The sequence below is a fragment of the Triturus cristatus genome, chromosome 9 (genome assembly GCF_964204655.1).
Source record: "Triturus cristatus chromosome 9, aTriCri1.1, whole genome shotgun sequence".
Classification (NCBI taxonomy): domain Eukaryota; kingdom Metazoa; phylum Chordata; class Amphibia; order Caudata; family Salamandridae; genus Triturus; species Triturus cristatus.
The window spans coordinates 1,200,589,367-1,200,605,352 of record NC_140592.1 but is presented as its reverse complement, the minus strand read 5'-3'; the positions used below and the strand labels follow the sequence as shown (position 1 = coordinate 1,200,605,352).

At 48.6% G+C, this 15,986-nt stretch overlaps 1 protein-coding gene across 1 annotated transcript; it reads right to left on the bottom strand.

Annotated features, from left to right (window-relative positions):
* Positions 1 to 2,446: 2,446 nt before the first annotated feature.
* On the bottom strand, positions 2,447 to 7,040 carry LOC146799623 (lamina-associated polypeptide 2, isoforms alpha/zeta-like). Its single transcript, XM_085628090.1, has 2 exons — positions 6,665 to 7,040; positions 2,447 to 6,608 (listed from the first exon to the last, which is right to left on the bottom strand). The coding sequence occupies exon 2, from the start codon at positions 6,208 to 6,210 to the stop codon at positions 5,020 to 5,022; it is 1,191 nt and encodes a 396-aa protein (XP_085484216.1). The 5' UTR covers positions 6,211 to 6,608; positions 6,665 to 7,040; the 3' UTR covers positions 2,447 to 5,019.
* Positions 7,041 to 15,986: the final 8,946 nt, after the last annotated feature.

Below are 15,986 nucleotides of genomic sequence, written 5' to 3'. Positions count from 1 at the left end.
AGGGATAGTCTGAAATAAATTCAGACAGGATCCTGAACAGGATAACAATTTTAATTACTGCTGTCAGTCTAAATTATGAGACCATTCCCATGTGCCATTTCTGTGGGTCTCTGAATATGTCCATCATAAGCGGGGAAAATTTTTGAGCTATGACTTGTAAGCTGAATGAAACAGCCTGCATCTTCAGGTAGGCAAATTCCTTAGACAAGCATTTCAATAAGAAAGTCATATGAAACACAGTCACTTGATCTGAGGGTATATCCAGTTGTCACAAGCTCGGTAATCCCTTCACCTCCCCATAGAGACTGACTTTCACCTTTGACTTTTAGATCAAGAAGTGTAATGAAGGCTCAAACCTGGGGCAAAAGGGGATGAGAAGGGGGACAAAGAGAGAGAGACAGAGAAGTGATACAATCCTGCAGGTTTGCATTTGAAAGATACAGACTGGGTTCCTTAGGCACAGTATTTCGAAAAAAACATACCAGGATGGTAAGTTTGGAAGACAAGCTAACATAAAGGGTAAGAAGGCGGATAAAGAATCTCGCTAGGTGAGGGATAAGGTGGACAGTGGGGAGCAGACCATGGAAAAAAAATTAAGTTGAAGGGATGAGTCCTGGACTAATGCAACTAGCAAGCAGTTATAATAACCACTATTCCAAGACAAGTGAGCTCTGCTGCCACTATTGACCTGAAGTGTGTCTGAGTGTTCTGGTCTTCTAGTGGCTGTGGCTGTGCTCTGAATCTGGAAAATGTTGTCTTAAGTATCACATGGATTTTCCATTGTCATGTGTGACATTTCTTCCATGTTTGCCTTCTCTTGTGCCTCAAATGTCTCATGACCAGACTGCAATGCGAGAGCTTCCAAATTTCACAAATTGGTTGTAATCCATGGCCACTATCGAGAAACACTCCAATTCTGCCATCAAGGAAGAAGGGGAATATAGCAGGTTTGCGAGTACTCCATTATATCATCAGCAAATATAGTGAGCTTGATGTTATCACCCTCATTGTTTAGCTCTGTTTTTTTCTCGTTGTGATTAATGTGATTAGCAAGGGCCTCCAGCATAAGGGCAAAAAGCAATGGTGATAGGAGGCGGCTGTGTTTCAACCTCCTCAATTTAATTTAAAAAATCAATTTTATTTATTTTTCAGTACACAGCAGGGACAAATGCATCATTGTAGATAACATTATACAGCAGCTGTTAAAGGATAAGTACAACATATAAAAATAATAAAAATGGGCATCATGCCATAATGTAATTGTAGAGGGGACATGGATATCCACCAGTTGATAGACCAGAGGGATGTGCCCTGTTTAGCTATGTGTTGTGGTTTAACTTCAAGTGGGGTAATAGCTGGGTAGTTGCCAGGTAGAGCATAATAATGAGTTCCAGGTGCATCTTTTACATAGTGGCTCGCTAACTGTGGAGTAGGGCATAACAGGAAGTAATGTGTAAAACTGGAGTGCACCCCCGGTCCCCTGCATCTTTGTTAGCCTTAATTGATGCACTTTCTGGGTGAAGGCAGCGTGTATTATGAGATCTGTAGAACCTGCTGTACATATATATGTGCCCTAGGTATATCCCATAACAGCAGACGTTACTAGTTCTTTACATCCTTGGGTCTATCTCGGTATTGCTATGATTACTTACCGGTAATCCCCATTACTCTTAGTCCTACTCATCCTCGACCCAGTCATCACTAATGAGGTATTTAATTCCACAAGACAGGAAACAAAACAGGAAACGCTTTTTAGGCTCCACCCACCCTCCCGTCAGGGGCTATAAGAACCTAGCCAACCAAAAGCACATCCTGACATACCAAGCAACAAAGGCCTGATCAGGGGGGGCCGGCTGGAAGTATGACTGGGTCGAGGACGAGTAGGACTAAGAGTAATGGGGATTACCGGTAAGTAATCATAGCATTACCTCTACGTCCCTCGTCCTCGACCCAGTCATCACTAATGAGGCATACCAAAGCACCCCCAGCAACAGGCCTTTGGCAAACCACGCAAAAAACAGAGACCGAACACAAAGAAGCGTGCAGCAAAAGAAAAGTTTATTGAAAAACACAGAAATAGGGAGGTGGAACAACCCCCACAGCACGCAACACACCACTACCAAAATTGGTCCGGTCAGACAGAGCACAATTCAGGCGATAGTGCCTCACAAAAGTAGAATCAGAGGCCCACGTTCCAGCCCGACAGATTTCATCAAGGGAAACCCCATGAAAAGCAGCCCAGGAAGCAGACACACCCCTAGTGGAACGGGCCTGAACAACAGAAAGGCAAGGCAAACCAGAGCCCTGATAAGCCACAGAAATAACAGACTTGATCCAGCGACCCAGAGTAAGCCGAGGCACAGCCTTACCCTGACCAGCCATACCAAAAGCCACAAAGAGGGAGACCGAAGAACGGAACCCCGCAGACTGGGCAACATAAAGGGACAAAGCACGCCGCACGTCCAGAGAGTGAAGCAACAACTCAGCAGGCGAAGAAGGAGAAGGACAGAAAGAAGGAAGAATCAACTCCTGAGTGCAATGAAAACGTGAACGAATCTTGGGAACAAACCCAGGATCCAAAGAAAGGACCACTGCGTCATCCAAGAAACGCAAAAAGGGAGGAGAACAACGCAAGGCAGTGAGCTCACCCAACCGCCGGACAGAAGTCACAGCAAGCAAAAACGCCACCTTAAAAGAGAGGAACTTAAGGTCCACCGACTCCAAGGGCTCAAAAAGGAGCAGACTGCAGAGCACCCAAGACCAAAGAGAGATCCCAAGGAGGAACCGGAGAGCGCGAAGAAGGAGAGGACAGAGAGAAACTCCGGAACAAACGGGAAACCAACAAACCATCCGAAGAAGGAAGAGAATCAGGATCCCGGAAAGCCCAAAGAGCAGCCCACTGCCCCCTCAGAGTAGATAAAGCGTACTTCTTCTGAAACCCATCCAAGAAAAACTGCAGAATGGCAGCAATAGGACAAGAGACAGGAGAGAGACCAAGCCCCGAACACCAGGAGGAGAAAGAAGCCCAATGTTTAGAGTAGGAGGACAAAGTAGAACCCCTACGGGACCCCTGCATCACAGTGATGAGGTGATCAGGCAAACCCCGGACCCCAAGCGACAACCGTTCAACCTCCAGACCACCAAGGTGAGAGGGACCAGGAGGGAAGGGGAGGGGGACCTCAGGAGAGACGGATAACGTGGAAGAATCCAAGGAGGGCCCACCGCCAGGCTCAACAACAACGAGAACCAGGACCTCCGCGCCCAGTGAGGCAAGACCACCACCACCCGGGCACCCACCCTCTGGACCTTCAGCAAGAAGGTAGGAATCAGGTGGAAGGAGGGGAAGGCGTACAGCAACCAAGGGGGCCACCAAAGAGACAACGCCTCCACCCCCCCAAGCACCCAACTCCGGGGTCCGAGAACAAAACAGGGGGAGTTGAGCATCCGTCCGGGAGGCAAACAAGTCCAGCAGGGGAGTCCCGAACCTCCGACAGATCAACCGGAACACCCTGGGGGAGAGACACAGGGAGAGGGAAGATGGAAACCTGCGACTCAAGGCGTCCGCCACCACATTGTCCACCCCCAGATATGCTGAGCAGAGAGAGCCAGGAAATGACACTCCCGCCCAACCCGCAATCGCACAGTCCACCAAATTCAAGGAAGGGCTGCGAGTACTGCCCTGGTGGTTGAAGTAAGCCACAGTCACGGAGTTGTCCGACCTCACCAGGACATTGCACCCCAGCAGACGGGATTAGAAGAAACAAAGAGCCCTGGCCACAGCAGACAGTTCCCTCCAATTGGCGGCAGGACTCCACCCGGAGCCAACGAGCCTGAACAGACCACGGCCCCAGCGTGGCCCCCCAACCGGACGCACTGGCATCCGTTGTCAACACCAAAGGAGGCGGCAGGTGAATCCACATCCCCTTCGAGAGATTTGCGGAATCCAGCCACCACTGGAGAGCTGACACTACCCCCAGAGACACTGGCACAGACAGAGCATAGTCCCGAACTGGAAATGGCACCCAATGCTGAACATGCCACAGCAGAGGCTGAAGATGAACCCTGGCCCAGGGCACCGTGAAGACAGTAGCGGCCATATGACCCTGAACCTCGAGCCACTGAAGAAGGGGGGCCGCAGCCTGGGACAACAAGGTCCGCAACAGGTACTGAAGACGCCGAATCTGTGAATCCGGCAGGAACACCTTGCCCAGGACCGAATTGAAGACGGCCCCTATAAAAGTCCGTCGAGTAGCAGGAAGGAGCTGGCACTTCGGAAAGTTCACCAGAAACTCATGACTTTCTAGCGTAAGGATGGTCAAGGACAGGTGCTGAGACATGCCCCCCGGGGAAGGGGCCTGGAGCAGCCAATCGTCCAGGTAGGGGAACACCGACACCCCTCAGAGGTGAAGAAGGGCCACCAATGGAGCAACCACCTTGGTGAACACTCGGGGAGCGGACCGGAGACCAAATGGAAGGACACAGAACTGCCAATGATGACCCTCCAGGCAGAAACGCAGGAACATCTGATCCTCCCGAGCCACCGGCACATGAAGGTAGGCGTCCTGGAGATCCAGAGTAGCAAACACCCAGCAGGCCTGAATCAGAGGAACCACTCGCTGCAAAGTCTCCATCTTGAACGGGATCTTCCTCACAAACAGGTTCAGACTCTGGAGATTGATGACAATCCGACACCCTCCTGTGACTTTCGGAACCAGGAAAACAATCGAATAGGTCCCCAGACCCCACTCCAACCGGGGAACGGGAACAATCGCGTCCTTCAAAAACGGAGCCTGAACACCGTCCCTCAAGGACTGGCGATGGGAGCGGCACAAGGGAGTCGGAGTCCGCACCACACCCGAGGGAGGAGGACGGGACAGGAACTCGATCCGATACCCCCGGTCCAGGACATCCAGCACCCACTGATCGGAGGTCGACAGACGCCAAGCTGGAAGCAACAACCTCAATCTTCCACCAACCGCGGGCACCACTCCAGCGGGACCCATGACCGGAGAGGCATAGTCAGGAACGCTGCGGCCCAGGACCAGCATCACGAGGAGGCTTCTTCTGGAACTTCCAAGGGAAACCACGACCAGCACCTCTAGAACCCTTAAAGGAGGAATGCTGAAACCTGGAAGGCTGGTGAAAGGTCTTGGCCTGAGAAAAGGAAAAATCCTTACGGGAAGGCTGCCTCCGGAAGGGAAAAGAATGTTTGCGCTCCTTGAACACCTTATGCAGCCTATCTTCAAGAGCGTCCCCAAAGAGACGAGGGCCGGTAAAGGGCAAACGCAAAGCCATGGACCTCTGGGCGGCATCAGTATTCAAACCCTTCAACAACAGATTCCTACAAGCAGCGATAGAGGAACCACAAGACAGCGCAGAAGCACGCACAGAATCGAAAGCAATATCCGAAAGGAATTCAGCCTGACGCTCCATTGATTCCAGCAAATCCGGACAGCAGCCACCCTCCTGCATAGTTGAAAATAAAGTCTTAAAGTCAGTCAAGAGAGATTGAGCGACATAAGCACCATAGATACCAGAACGGATGGCCAGGTGAGAACCAGAATAGGATTTGCGTAAAGCAGATTCAATCTTCTTATCTACTCCATCACGAAGAATGTTATCATCAGCCATGGAAGGACGACCAACCAAACTAGCGACAATGGAGTCCACATGCACAGACTCAGGAAAAGACTCCTCCATGTCCTGCAAAGGGTAAAGCTTCGACATGAAGCGCGGCAACATAATATGATCTGGGTCCTTCCACTCATTCAAGAGTACATCCATCACAAATGGATAAATAGGAAGCGAAGAAGCAACAGGCTTCCGAAATTGCGGCAGAACAGCATCCGATGAAGTACTGGCCACAGCGTCATCCGGAAACCCCATGTTCTCACGCACATGAGAAAGTAAGTCCGGCAACAGTTCCCTGGAAATATACTTCCCCTTCAGATCCACCGCACCCAAAGAAGCGTCATCAGAGGACCCAGAAGAGGAAATGTCAGAATAAAGGGCCGCACCCCCACAAGAACGACTCCCAGAAGATTTCTTGGAGGACTTCAGGTCAGATAAAGTCTCCAAAATCAGACGCTTCAACCGGTCCTCATCCAACCTGGGACGCTTCCCTGCAGGAGCAGGATCCCCACTGTCTGGAGGAGAAGAGGAAGAGGACACAGGAGACACATGCCTCCGCTTCCTATGATGTTTCCTCATAAAGAAGCAGCAGCGAGCAAAGGAACAGCAAGTAATGCAGCAAGACCTACACGGCAGCAGAGAAGCAGAGTAATAACCAACCACCTCCTTATGAAGAAAAAGAACCAAGACAAACCCCGCCCCCCAAGCACCCAGCAGAAGCCCGAAAGTGAGGCAAAAGGGGGCGTGGCCAGGACAGGATTACTGAAAACAAGGCAGCGCGCGGCCGCCGAAGGCAGAACAGCACCCAGCAGCGCAACCGGAGCCCACCCGGTCGCCGCGACCACCGCCGTCAGAAAGAATGAGCACTCGGCCCCCAACCCGAGTGCCCCAAAGAAAATAGAACACGGAGCGCCCGGACCCCATCCCGGGCGCTCCAACGGAAGGCGGGCCAATCAAAACAACCGAGCACCCGGACCCTATCCTGGGCGCTCCATCGGAAGACGGGCCAATCAAAACAATCGAGTACCCGGACCGCACACCGGGCGCTCAACAACAAAGGCCCCGCCCGGGGTAGAAGAAGCGAGAGCCGGGAAATGGAGCCCATGGAGCGCCCAGACCCTAAACCGGGCGCTCCTCCAGCTAAAATGGCGCCAAATGTCCAGCGGAGCACTCGGTGCAACTCGAGTGCTCCACAGTACCGCAGGGAGCGCCCAGACCCCAACCCGGGCGCTCCGAGAACAGAACGCCTCCAAAAGCCAAACGGAGTACTCGAAGAACCCGAGTGAACAAAAAACACAACAGGGAGCGCCCGGACCCCAATACGGGCACTTCAACCTCGCAGGCAAGTTGAGAAAAACCATCCAAACACCTAAGGAGAGCCGTGAAGGAGCAGCAGAAGCAGGAACCACAGGAAGCCAGCACAGCCCAGCAGCACCAGCAACCAGGAACCCGGAGAGTCCAGGAAGCCCAGCAGCCCAACTCAATGAAGTCCTACGGAGGTCCAGCAGCGCCCCCAAAGCCCAGCAGAGGAGGACACCACAGGACAACAGCAACTTGAAGCAGGTAAGTGCCCGGCACCTACCCCAGCGTCCCCGTCAGGTCCACTGACAGGAAACAAAACAGGATGTGCTTTTGGTTGGCTAGGTTATAGCCCCTGACGGGAGGGTGGGTGGAGCCTAAAAAGCGTTTCCTGTTTTGTTTCCTGTCTTGTGGAATACCTCATTAGTGATGACTGGGTCAAGGACGAGGGACGTAGAGGTAATGTTAGCGGTGCGGAGCTCTGACAGTATTGCATCCCAGTTTATAGCCAGCGAGGTGTGTTTTATCCTCCACATAATATAAGTATTCTGCAAGGTAACTCTATTCACTCTGAAAATTCTGTAGTTTGCAAGATCCATGCATACAAGCCTGACCTAAACCCAATGAGTGGAGTGCAGTAGTGGCTTGCATAGGGTGGTGTGGCGAGGCGGCGGAGGAGGACGGTGGGCGGGGAAGCAAACATGGACATAGGACGGAATTGAGGAAAGTAATTATTACGTTCCTCCGTTCCGTCGTATGTCCGTGTTTGCTACCTCCCACCCTGCCCCTCCCCCGCCCCACCCTACTGCCCCGCAGCATGACCTATGTGAGCCGCTACTGGTGGAGTGTATGGCAAAGGTAGGTCCAATTGACAATCAAACACATTTTCAGCATCTAACAAGAACATCAAAACATTTTTATGGATTCACTGAATGATCTCAACTATATATAAAACCCTTTAAATACTATTCCCTTATTGGTATCACTGAATATAGCCAGATGGATCTGGGTCTACCAGTCCCACAGCAACAAGCTGCTGCAGACTGGATTCTGTGAAAATCCTACCATTTATATTTACGAAGGATGTCAGTCTGGCTGCTGCACCAGTTTCTGCACTGAAATTACTGTGATGGCTGCATCACATAGAGGGCCTGATTTAGATCCTGGCGTATTGTTTACTCTGACACAACAGTGACGGATACTCGGTCTGCCAAAATATAAATACCACAGGATATGATGGGATTTATATTTCGCTGGACGGAATATCCATCACCGTCGTGACGTAGTACCCATTCACAAAGATCTATAGTAGGCCAAGCGTCTGTAGAATCTATTGTCTCACTAAAGGAGCAAATATTCTGACTAGCACAGTTTTGTTTCTTTTTTTTTATCACTACTTCATCCTTTTACTAGTGATCTTAGCCTCCAGCTTGCTACTTATTAGTTCCACTGCTTGTTTGCCTTCAGTGTAATATTTATGTTTAAGCCTGTACATGGCATAATCAGCCTTGCATAGGTCTAGGGCTTTGACCTTTGCCTGAATTGAATAACTTGCACTAAAAGTATGTATTTGTATCTCTTCAGGAAGACTTAAAAGGCTTTTAAGCTAAAAACAACCCAGGTGGCTGTGTGTAACTCAAATTAGAGGAAATCTAGAGTGAGCATTCTTAAACGGCCAGAAAAGCAGAGAAGAGCAAAAGAAACATCTCAATACCATGGTAGACAGAGGAAAAGCCGGGAGAAATCTACTTGTGAGAATGGCGGGAGTGCAGGTATTCGGGGCTACTGTCGACAAGCAATGATGATTGTGGCAAGTAACTTGTGTGCCCTTTACTCACTTTGAGTGGCCAAAAATATATGTATCTCAAAATATAGAAACAAGTAATGTATTTAAGATTCTTTTTTTCCAGGGAAGGAATTCTGAAGCGCCTCTTTATGGACAACTGGGTGAAATAGAACTCCAGTAAAATGGAGGAATTCCTAACAAAAAAGGGATAAAACATTAAAAATGTCACTTTATCATCCTGAATCAAACGTTAGTTTGAAAAGGTTTAACAGGGTGTTCTACCACAGAAAAATTGGGTGATCTAGTGAGAGTTAAAAAACCTCATGTTGGTGGCAGGTTTAGATTTTCTAATCCCATAATCATGGTCAAATTGTTTCAGAATGCAGTACAATTGGAGAATAATAGAATATGTAATTTTAGTAGGATTATGGCATTTCAGCGTTGTTTGGGAGATGAAGAGAATTATTGGCAAGGAAGGCTTGAAAGTGTACAAGAGGAAAATCTTCATGAAGATAGGAGGTGTAGGCGAAGAGGAAGGGCAAAACGAAAACATAGTTTCATGAGAGATTATGTGTAATGTAGAGTAATTGATTTGTAGTATTTCTATTTAGTACATTTGGTGTTTATTCTATTCTTATTTATTCTTGTTGGTAGTATATTTGTTGTTTATTGTATTCTCATTTAATTTTTATGGTGATGGGATGATATGTGGTATAGCTTTTAGTATGTTAGAATATGATCGGATTCTCTGTGTTGACATTGAGAGCTGCCTTGAGGGATCTAGAATGTGCATGGTGGAAATGTACATTTTTCCCACTGTGAACCTACCCTTATATGCAATTTTTCAAATAAAATACCTATCCAGTTTGATGGTTTGCCCCCCATAAGCTAGAAGGAGAATATCAGTCTTAAATACTTTTACTTTGTTTAGCAGCTCCTCTAACTAGAACTTCCTTGGAATCTAAGAGATCTTGACACCCGAGTCAAACAAAATTCTTACAGCAGAACCATAAATATGTACCCAATCCATGGGACTATTCTTGTTCTGATGTCCTACTTGAAAAACTATATCTCCACAAAATAATTCATTTTACGCACAATCATTTTCCACATACATTTCTCTCACTGTCTTTAACTTATCTTGAGACCTTCAACATTTTCCAAAATGTCCAATCTTCCCACAAACCCTGCACTCGACAGCCCAGGCAGGACAAGTTTTGTTGTTTGCTAAGTGCCCTTGGGCACCACAACGAAAATAATTCCCCTTTATTATTTTCTTCTGATTATCAACATTTTTCTCCTTGCTATACTTCTTTGCACCAGGGAAAATGGGTTCATTTTCACACTCATTCCAAGGTGCTATACCTTTTTTTTAGTCACACTCTGTATTCTTTCTGAAGATTCTTCTCTCTTATCACAACCCTTTTTTAAAACTTCCGCACAAGCTAACAAATGCTCAATTGTTTTCCAAATTAAATGAACCTCATTTAATTTAGGGTCATCCTTCTGCCATAGTTTGTCCCTGACCTTTTTGATGTTATGCCTTAGCATGAGCTGATCATGGATGCATTCGGCAATTAAACCTTCAAATTTACATGAAGCACCCAGTTTGTGTAAATCTGTAATGTAATTTTAAACTAATTGCTGAGATCGCTGCATTCTCCTACCAAAATCGTACTGCTCTAGTATCGTGCTAACTTTGAGTAGATAATGATTGTCCAATTTCTTAACAAACACCTCAAATTTATTCAAACCTTCAGTCCCTCCGGGCCAAGGCAATGTAACAGAAAAGCTGTTTTCCTTTTATAATGTGTTCCCATATACTGTAGCATAATGTAGAAATGCCCTTTTCCACTTTGCCCATTTGATTGTTGGCTCATCTGGGAAAGATAAGAAAAGCGGCGGAGGGGTAACATTATGTATAATAACTTTCCTAACTTCCGTCTGCCAGAAACCTCTTGTGCAACCCTAAATAGACAGTTTATGTCTTGAACATCTTTAAATAGGCAGTTTACTTTTAACTGATTATCTATCTTCAAAGTCAGTGCTGAAATAGAGGCCAGCAAAATAACAGATTAAAATAATAACCAACTCTCCAAGTCCACTGCTCAAAAGAGGACAATAAAACAACAAATCAAAATAACCGAACTTGTAACAACTGTTTTCAATACAATACCTGAGATTTTCCCTTTAAAGATTATGCCGCCTCAAATCCAACAGGATCTGCCTTACATCTATCCGATGTTCGATACAACACCAGAGTACCTGTTGATATTGTGCGATCGGACAAAAAGAACAAAAGAAAATGTAGCAATGCATTCCCCGCCACTTGTCAGCCAATCAGGGCTGAGGAAATCAAGCTGCGCATGCGTGTATTTTGTGTGTATACGGCAGTTCACGCAAAGCAACTAGGAACATCACAAAAGAAGTCCTTGAAGGTGCACTGACATGCTGAGAAAGACGTGAAGACGAGCAGGAATCTGCGACATAGCCAGCAGGGGAAAGTCCTCTGTGACGAAATGCTGATGCACAGAGAGAGAAAGCTCTCCGATGCAGCAAGGCCCACGACAGCGCTTGTTAGAGAGCACATGCTGTGTGACCCCATGACAGCGCTCACTCAAGAACACGCGCAGTATGAATGACAGTTTGACTCATGCAAACACTCGTTCAATGCCGGGCAGCTCGTGCAGTGAGTAACGGGCACACAAGTTACTTGTCACAATCATCATTGTTTGTTGACAGCAGTCCCACATACCCGTACCCCAACCATAGTGACCACACCGTCATCCGCTCCACACAACACGCATGCACAGACGTCACCCAAAGATTACACTGACACTTTTGTTATGGGTGAAGAACTGTCGCAGGTTTATTTCATACAACATAAGTATGAAGATAAGTGGGTTATCTTACGGGCGATCCAGGGCAAGCAGCCCCTCGCTGCTCCGCCCGCCTTGCGAGCCAGCACGCACGGTGGGTCGATGCCCTGCAGTGCGGCACAATTTTTTCAGATCCTCCTTTGGATCACGTGATCTGTCTAATACTCCCGCCCCTTTTAACGGGGGCGGAGCGTGTTGTGGCACACCCCCGGTTAGTCAGGCCCCCCAACCGCCCGAAGGACTAATGGGGCGCCGTTGCGGTCTTCCCAGAACCTCCTTCGGCTCCCGGACCTTGGCTCGGGCACCCTTACTGTGCCGGACAGGGGTACCCTTACTGTACCGCCTGTCGCAGAGGTACCCTTACTGTACCCTTCTGCCTCCAGATCGCCCTGTAACTCCGCCTGCAACGCAAGAAAAAAAACATTACAACATTCCAATAGCGCGCTGCCTCTGCCGCGCAGGGTAAACGGAAAGGGTGGGAATTCGCGTGGCCAGGAGCGCAGGAAGCAGAGGAAGATCTGAGGGGGTGAGGCGCTTAAGAGGGGGGTCTAGCCTCGCGGCACGCCTCCCTAAGACAAACCCATTGGGGCCTCCCCTCCCCGAGGCGCGGCCTCGCTAGAGAGGCGGAGCAGGGGGGGGCTCCGTCGGGCGGCCACTAGAGGGCTGCCCTGCTGATGTCCCCCTGTGTGGGACGCGGGCAGCGGCATAGTGACCACACCGTCATCCACTCCACACAACACGCATGCACAGACGTCACCCAAAGATTACACTGACACTTTTGTTATGGGTGAAGAACTGTCGCAGGTTTATTTCATACAACATAAGTATGATGATAAGTGGGTTATCTTACGGGCGATCCAGGGCAAGCAGCCCCTCGCTGCTCCTCCCGCCTTGCGAGCCAGCACGCACGGTGGGTCGATGCCCTGCAGTGCGGCACAATTTGTTTAGATCCTCCTTTGGATCACGTGATCTGTCTAATACTCCCGCCCCTTTTAACGGGGGCGGAGCATGTTGTGGCACACCCCCGGTTGGTCAGGCCCCCCAACCGCCCGAAGGACTAACGGGGCGCTGTCACGGTCTTCCCAGAACCTGCTTCGGCTCCCGGACCTTGGCTCGGGCACCCTTACTGTGCCGGACAGGGGTACCCTTACTGTACCGCCTGTCGCAGAGGTACCCTTACTGTACCCTTCTGCCTCCAGATCGCCCTGTAACTCCGCCACAGCTCTGGGGAGGCTCCCGTCGATGCCAAAGTCGAAGCCAACAACAAATGTCTCTAAAAAGTATCATCATGACTTGAAGTTGTATAGAATCCACTAGCCCTCAACGACACTGCAAAAGGACATAAGAATGTGGGTTTTTTAAATTTTTTTTATTCATATTAAATGCGTGCCTATGCACGATGATGCCGGGCCGATACCGAAGGCCATTGGCACTGGTGCATCACAATGCAAGCTTGCCTGTATCACAAGAAAAACCTTCCCCAACTTGGACATACACACAACCGCTTCTAGTGTCCTGCAATAACAGCTATTCCGAAACTGGCTAACGAAAACTACCATTGGCCAAAAACTAATAAAACTAGACCCATTGTGCGAAACAAGCGCCGATCATTGACAACAGTCTTAAGAAAAGCACCATCAGCAAGTAAAATCAGAAAGCATAAAAAGAACTACTAAAGTAGCATACCTTAATCATGTTTATAATGATTATAAGGAAAATAAATATTCGTTCTTGTATATAGAAAGCAACACGAGCAATGCAATTATTTTACTGCACTTGCCATAGAAAAGTTCATGATCTGTAATTTATTTTTTGAAATTTCATGCAACGTGTAATATGTCTCAACTTTCCTGCAAGGAACCTCCTGCTGTAGCACAAAACTGCATCATGCTAAGATGGCCGCTTCGCTCCAAATGCCTGCCGTCCCTTGTTTGTTTGTTTTGTTGGCTACTCGTCTCTTCGTATTGAAAGCTAGGAAGCCTGACAGCAGTTCCCGCCCATTTTACACGCTGCTACTTTCCTAATACAACTGTCCACCTCGACAGATGATGGGAGCCGTGTTTTGTATCGGATTTGTTGGACTGCGTGTGGTTCACGCAAAGGAAAACATTACACTCTAAGGTCACTTGTAAGCGGCTATGAGAATTAGTACATATATTTTGTGCCCTTACTAACTAAGTCGGATGCAGAAGCAATTAGATGTTAGGAATCGGGTGAACTTTGCGCCGATGAATGATCGCTGCATCGCCCACACAAGCGCGCTTTCTGGAAGCCGTGGCAACAGCCCCCTCCCCCAAAGCAGCAGGTGCAAGTGCAGGAGCCCCACAGACGAAGCGCAGACCGTGCACCCAGAGGCACGTAGAAGAGCAGCATCGGGGAGGAAACCGCACTTACAGAAAAGGGATAGCGGCAGAAGTAAAACAAGCATTTGCAATGCAATTGGTCTCGCCTTTGGACCTTATAAGTATTTAGCTATTCAACACATATGGTGGGTACAGCATCAGTTACTGTTCTACTGTGCATGCATGGCACCCTGTATGCAGCTCTAGGATGAGCGTTCGAGCTCACTGTTGACTATTAGGGCTTTCAGATATACCTTGCAAGTAACAAAAGGATGCCTCTTTTGAACACAAGAACCTGCTGACCTATTTACATCATACGCACTCTGCAATCCGCTTGGCACACGTTCTTTGCAGCAGGCACATTACTCTCTGCACTAACTACACCGAAGTACAGTGGCACGCGGCGAAAGCAGGTATTATCGGCGCTTAACGGCCGAAATTGTTGCATATTTATATAGCGCGAACTCGACCCGAAGGCAGCGGAGCGCTTCACACGAGCACCGTATTTACACTACACCAGCAGGCACGGAGAGACCAGGCGACCCGCCCCAGAATCACAGGAAGCGGAAGCGACCCCGAGACTCGAACTCCGGCACTCAGCCCCAAAGTCGGCAGGCTAGCCTGAGCTCCACATCCCCTCCCTGATTCATCCACGGGTCTGATCGCCATATATAGAGCGCGACTCTGCCGAACCGCCCCGGCACGCACCAAAAACCTAAACGTTAGTAACCCAGAGATTCACATCGGATTGTGACAACATCACACACTGCTGGCAATCGCGTTCAAAACAATTACAATTGTAAGGGGCGGCCCTGTATCATTTTCCGCAGCACTTGGGAGCTGCCCTGCTGATTTCCCCTGCGGGCAGCGGCAATACGAACACAAAATGCTCCAAGTAAGTAAACTTTGATAACGTCTGCAATCGGTTACATTAGCGCCAAAACTGTGCAATGTGTCTCCTCACCGTGACCCCCCTAGACCTACTACGAATTTCAGGAGAGCAATCACACCGCAAATACCAGCCATAGCATCAGGATATTGCTAACAAAGGGGGCACTACTTACGTTATCAAAACGCACGACGGGCCCATGGTCCTCACCAGAATGATTACTGTCGCCCGCACCAGCAACTTGCCGCACTCAGAACCGCCATCATGTACAACACCCCTGGGCAACTATATCCAATTATATAACACATGAGCACCGCATGACTGGGCCCACAGGCTCCTAACCAAAATATCAAACCATTTCGCCCTATGTGCAAAGGGTGTGAAGTCGAGCTGCTTCCCCGAGAAAAGTGTATGCACTACCTCTGTTCGAAGCTACTTTGCATTAGTAACTTTTGCGAAACAGTGAAACTAGCACACAAAATTGTTCTGAATTTTGAAAATTTGTAACTGTTCAATTGGAACCTGCGGTAGCTATGCACATTGAGCCATTCTTTGCCAAGTGAAACTCCCTTTCACGCAAGATGAGAAACAACAACTATTAAACTTGCGGCTTTAAAAGCATCACGTGGTTACATTATGAGGTACAATGTAAGAAAAGATGAAAACTAAGTTCAGAAATACACAATGTACTTATAGTACATATATATTAGGCCATCGGTGACAAGGTGGCTCAGCCAGCCAGGTGGAAAACAAACCATGAGCAAATTACGGGACGTGCCATGGTCAACGAAGTGGAATTATTTAAAACATGTCGTACAATGGCCGCCAACAGCATGAGCCACGAAGACCGCTTGCTGCCAGAAAGCCAGGTGGAAAACCAACCACAAAGCGCCTCGCTAGTTATAATTTCATTCAGTGTAGCGCTTTACACGGCCGTAATGTCTGCCCTCACTATGCACCATACGTGGTCGCTGTGCTCGCATATATTACCCGCGCGCACAACTGATCCCAAGGCGGTAAATTCAAATAACCCGCTCGACTGATGCCGCCGGTAAACTTCTTTCAGCGCTGTTGCCTAACTCCCCAACGCAACTCTGCTCTGGCTGCCGCGCCTAACCCCGCTGATCCCTGGATGCATTCGGAAGAAGGACCCCACACGG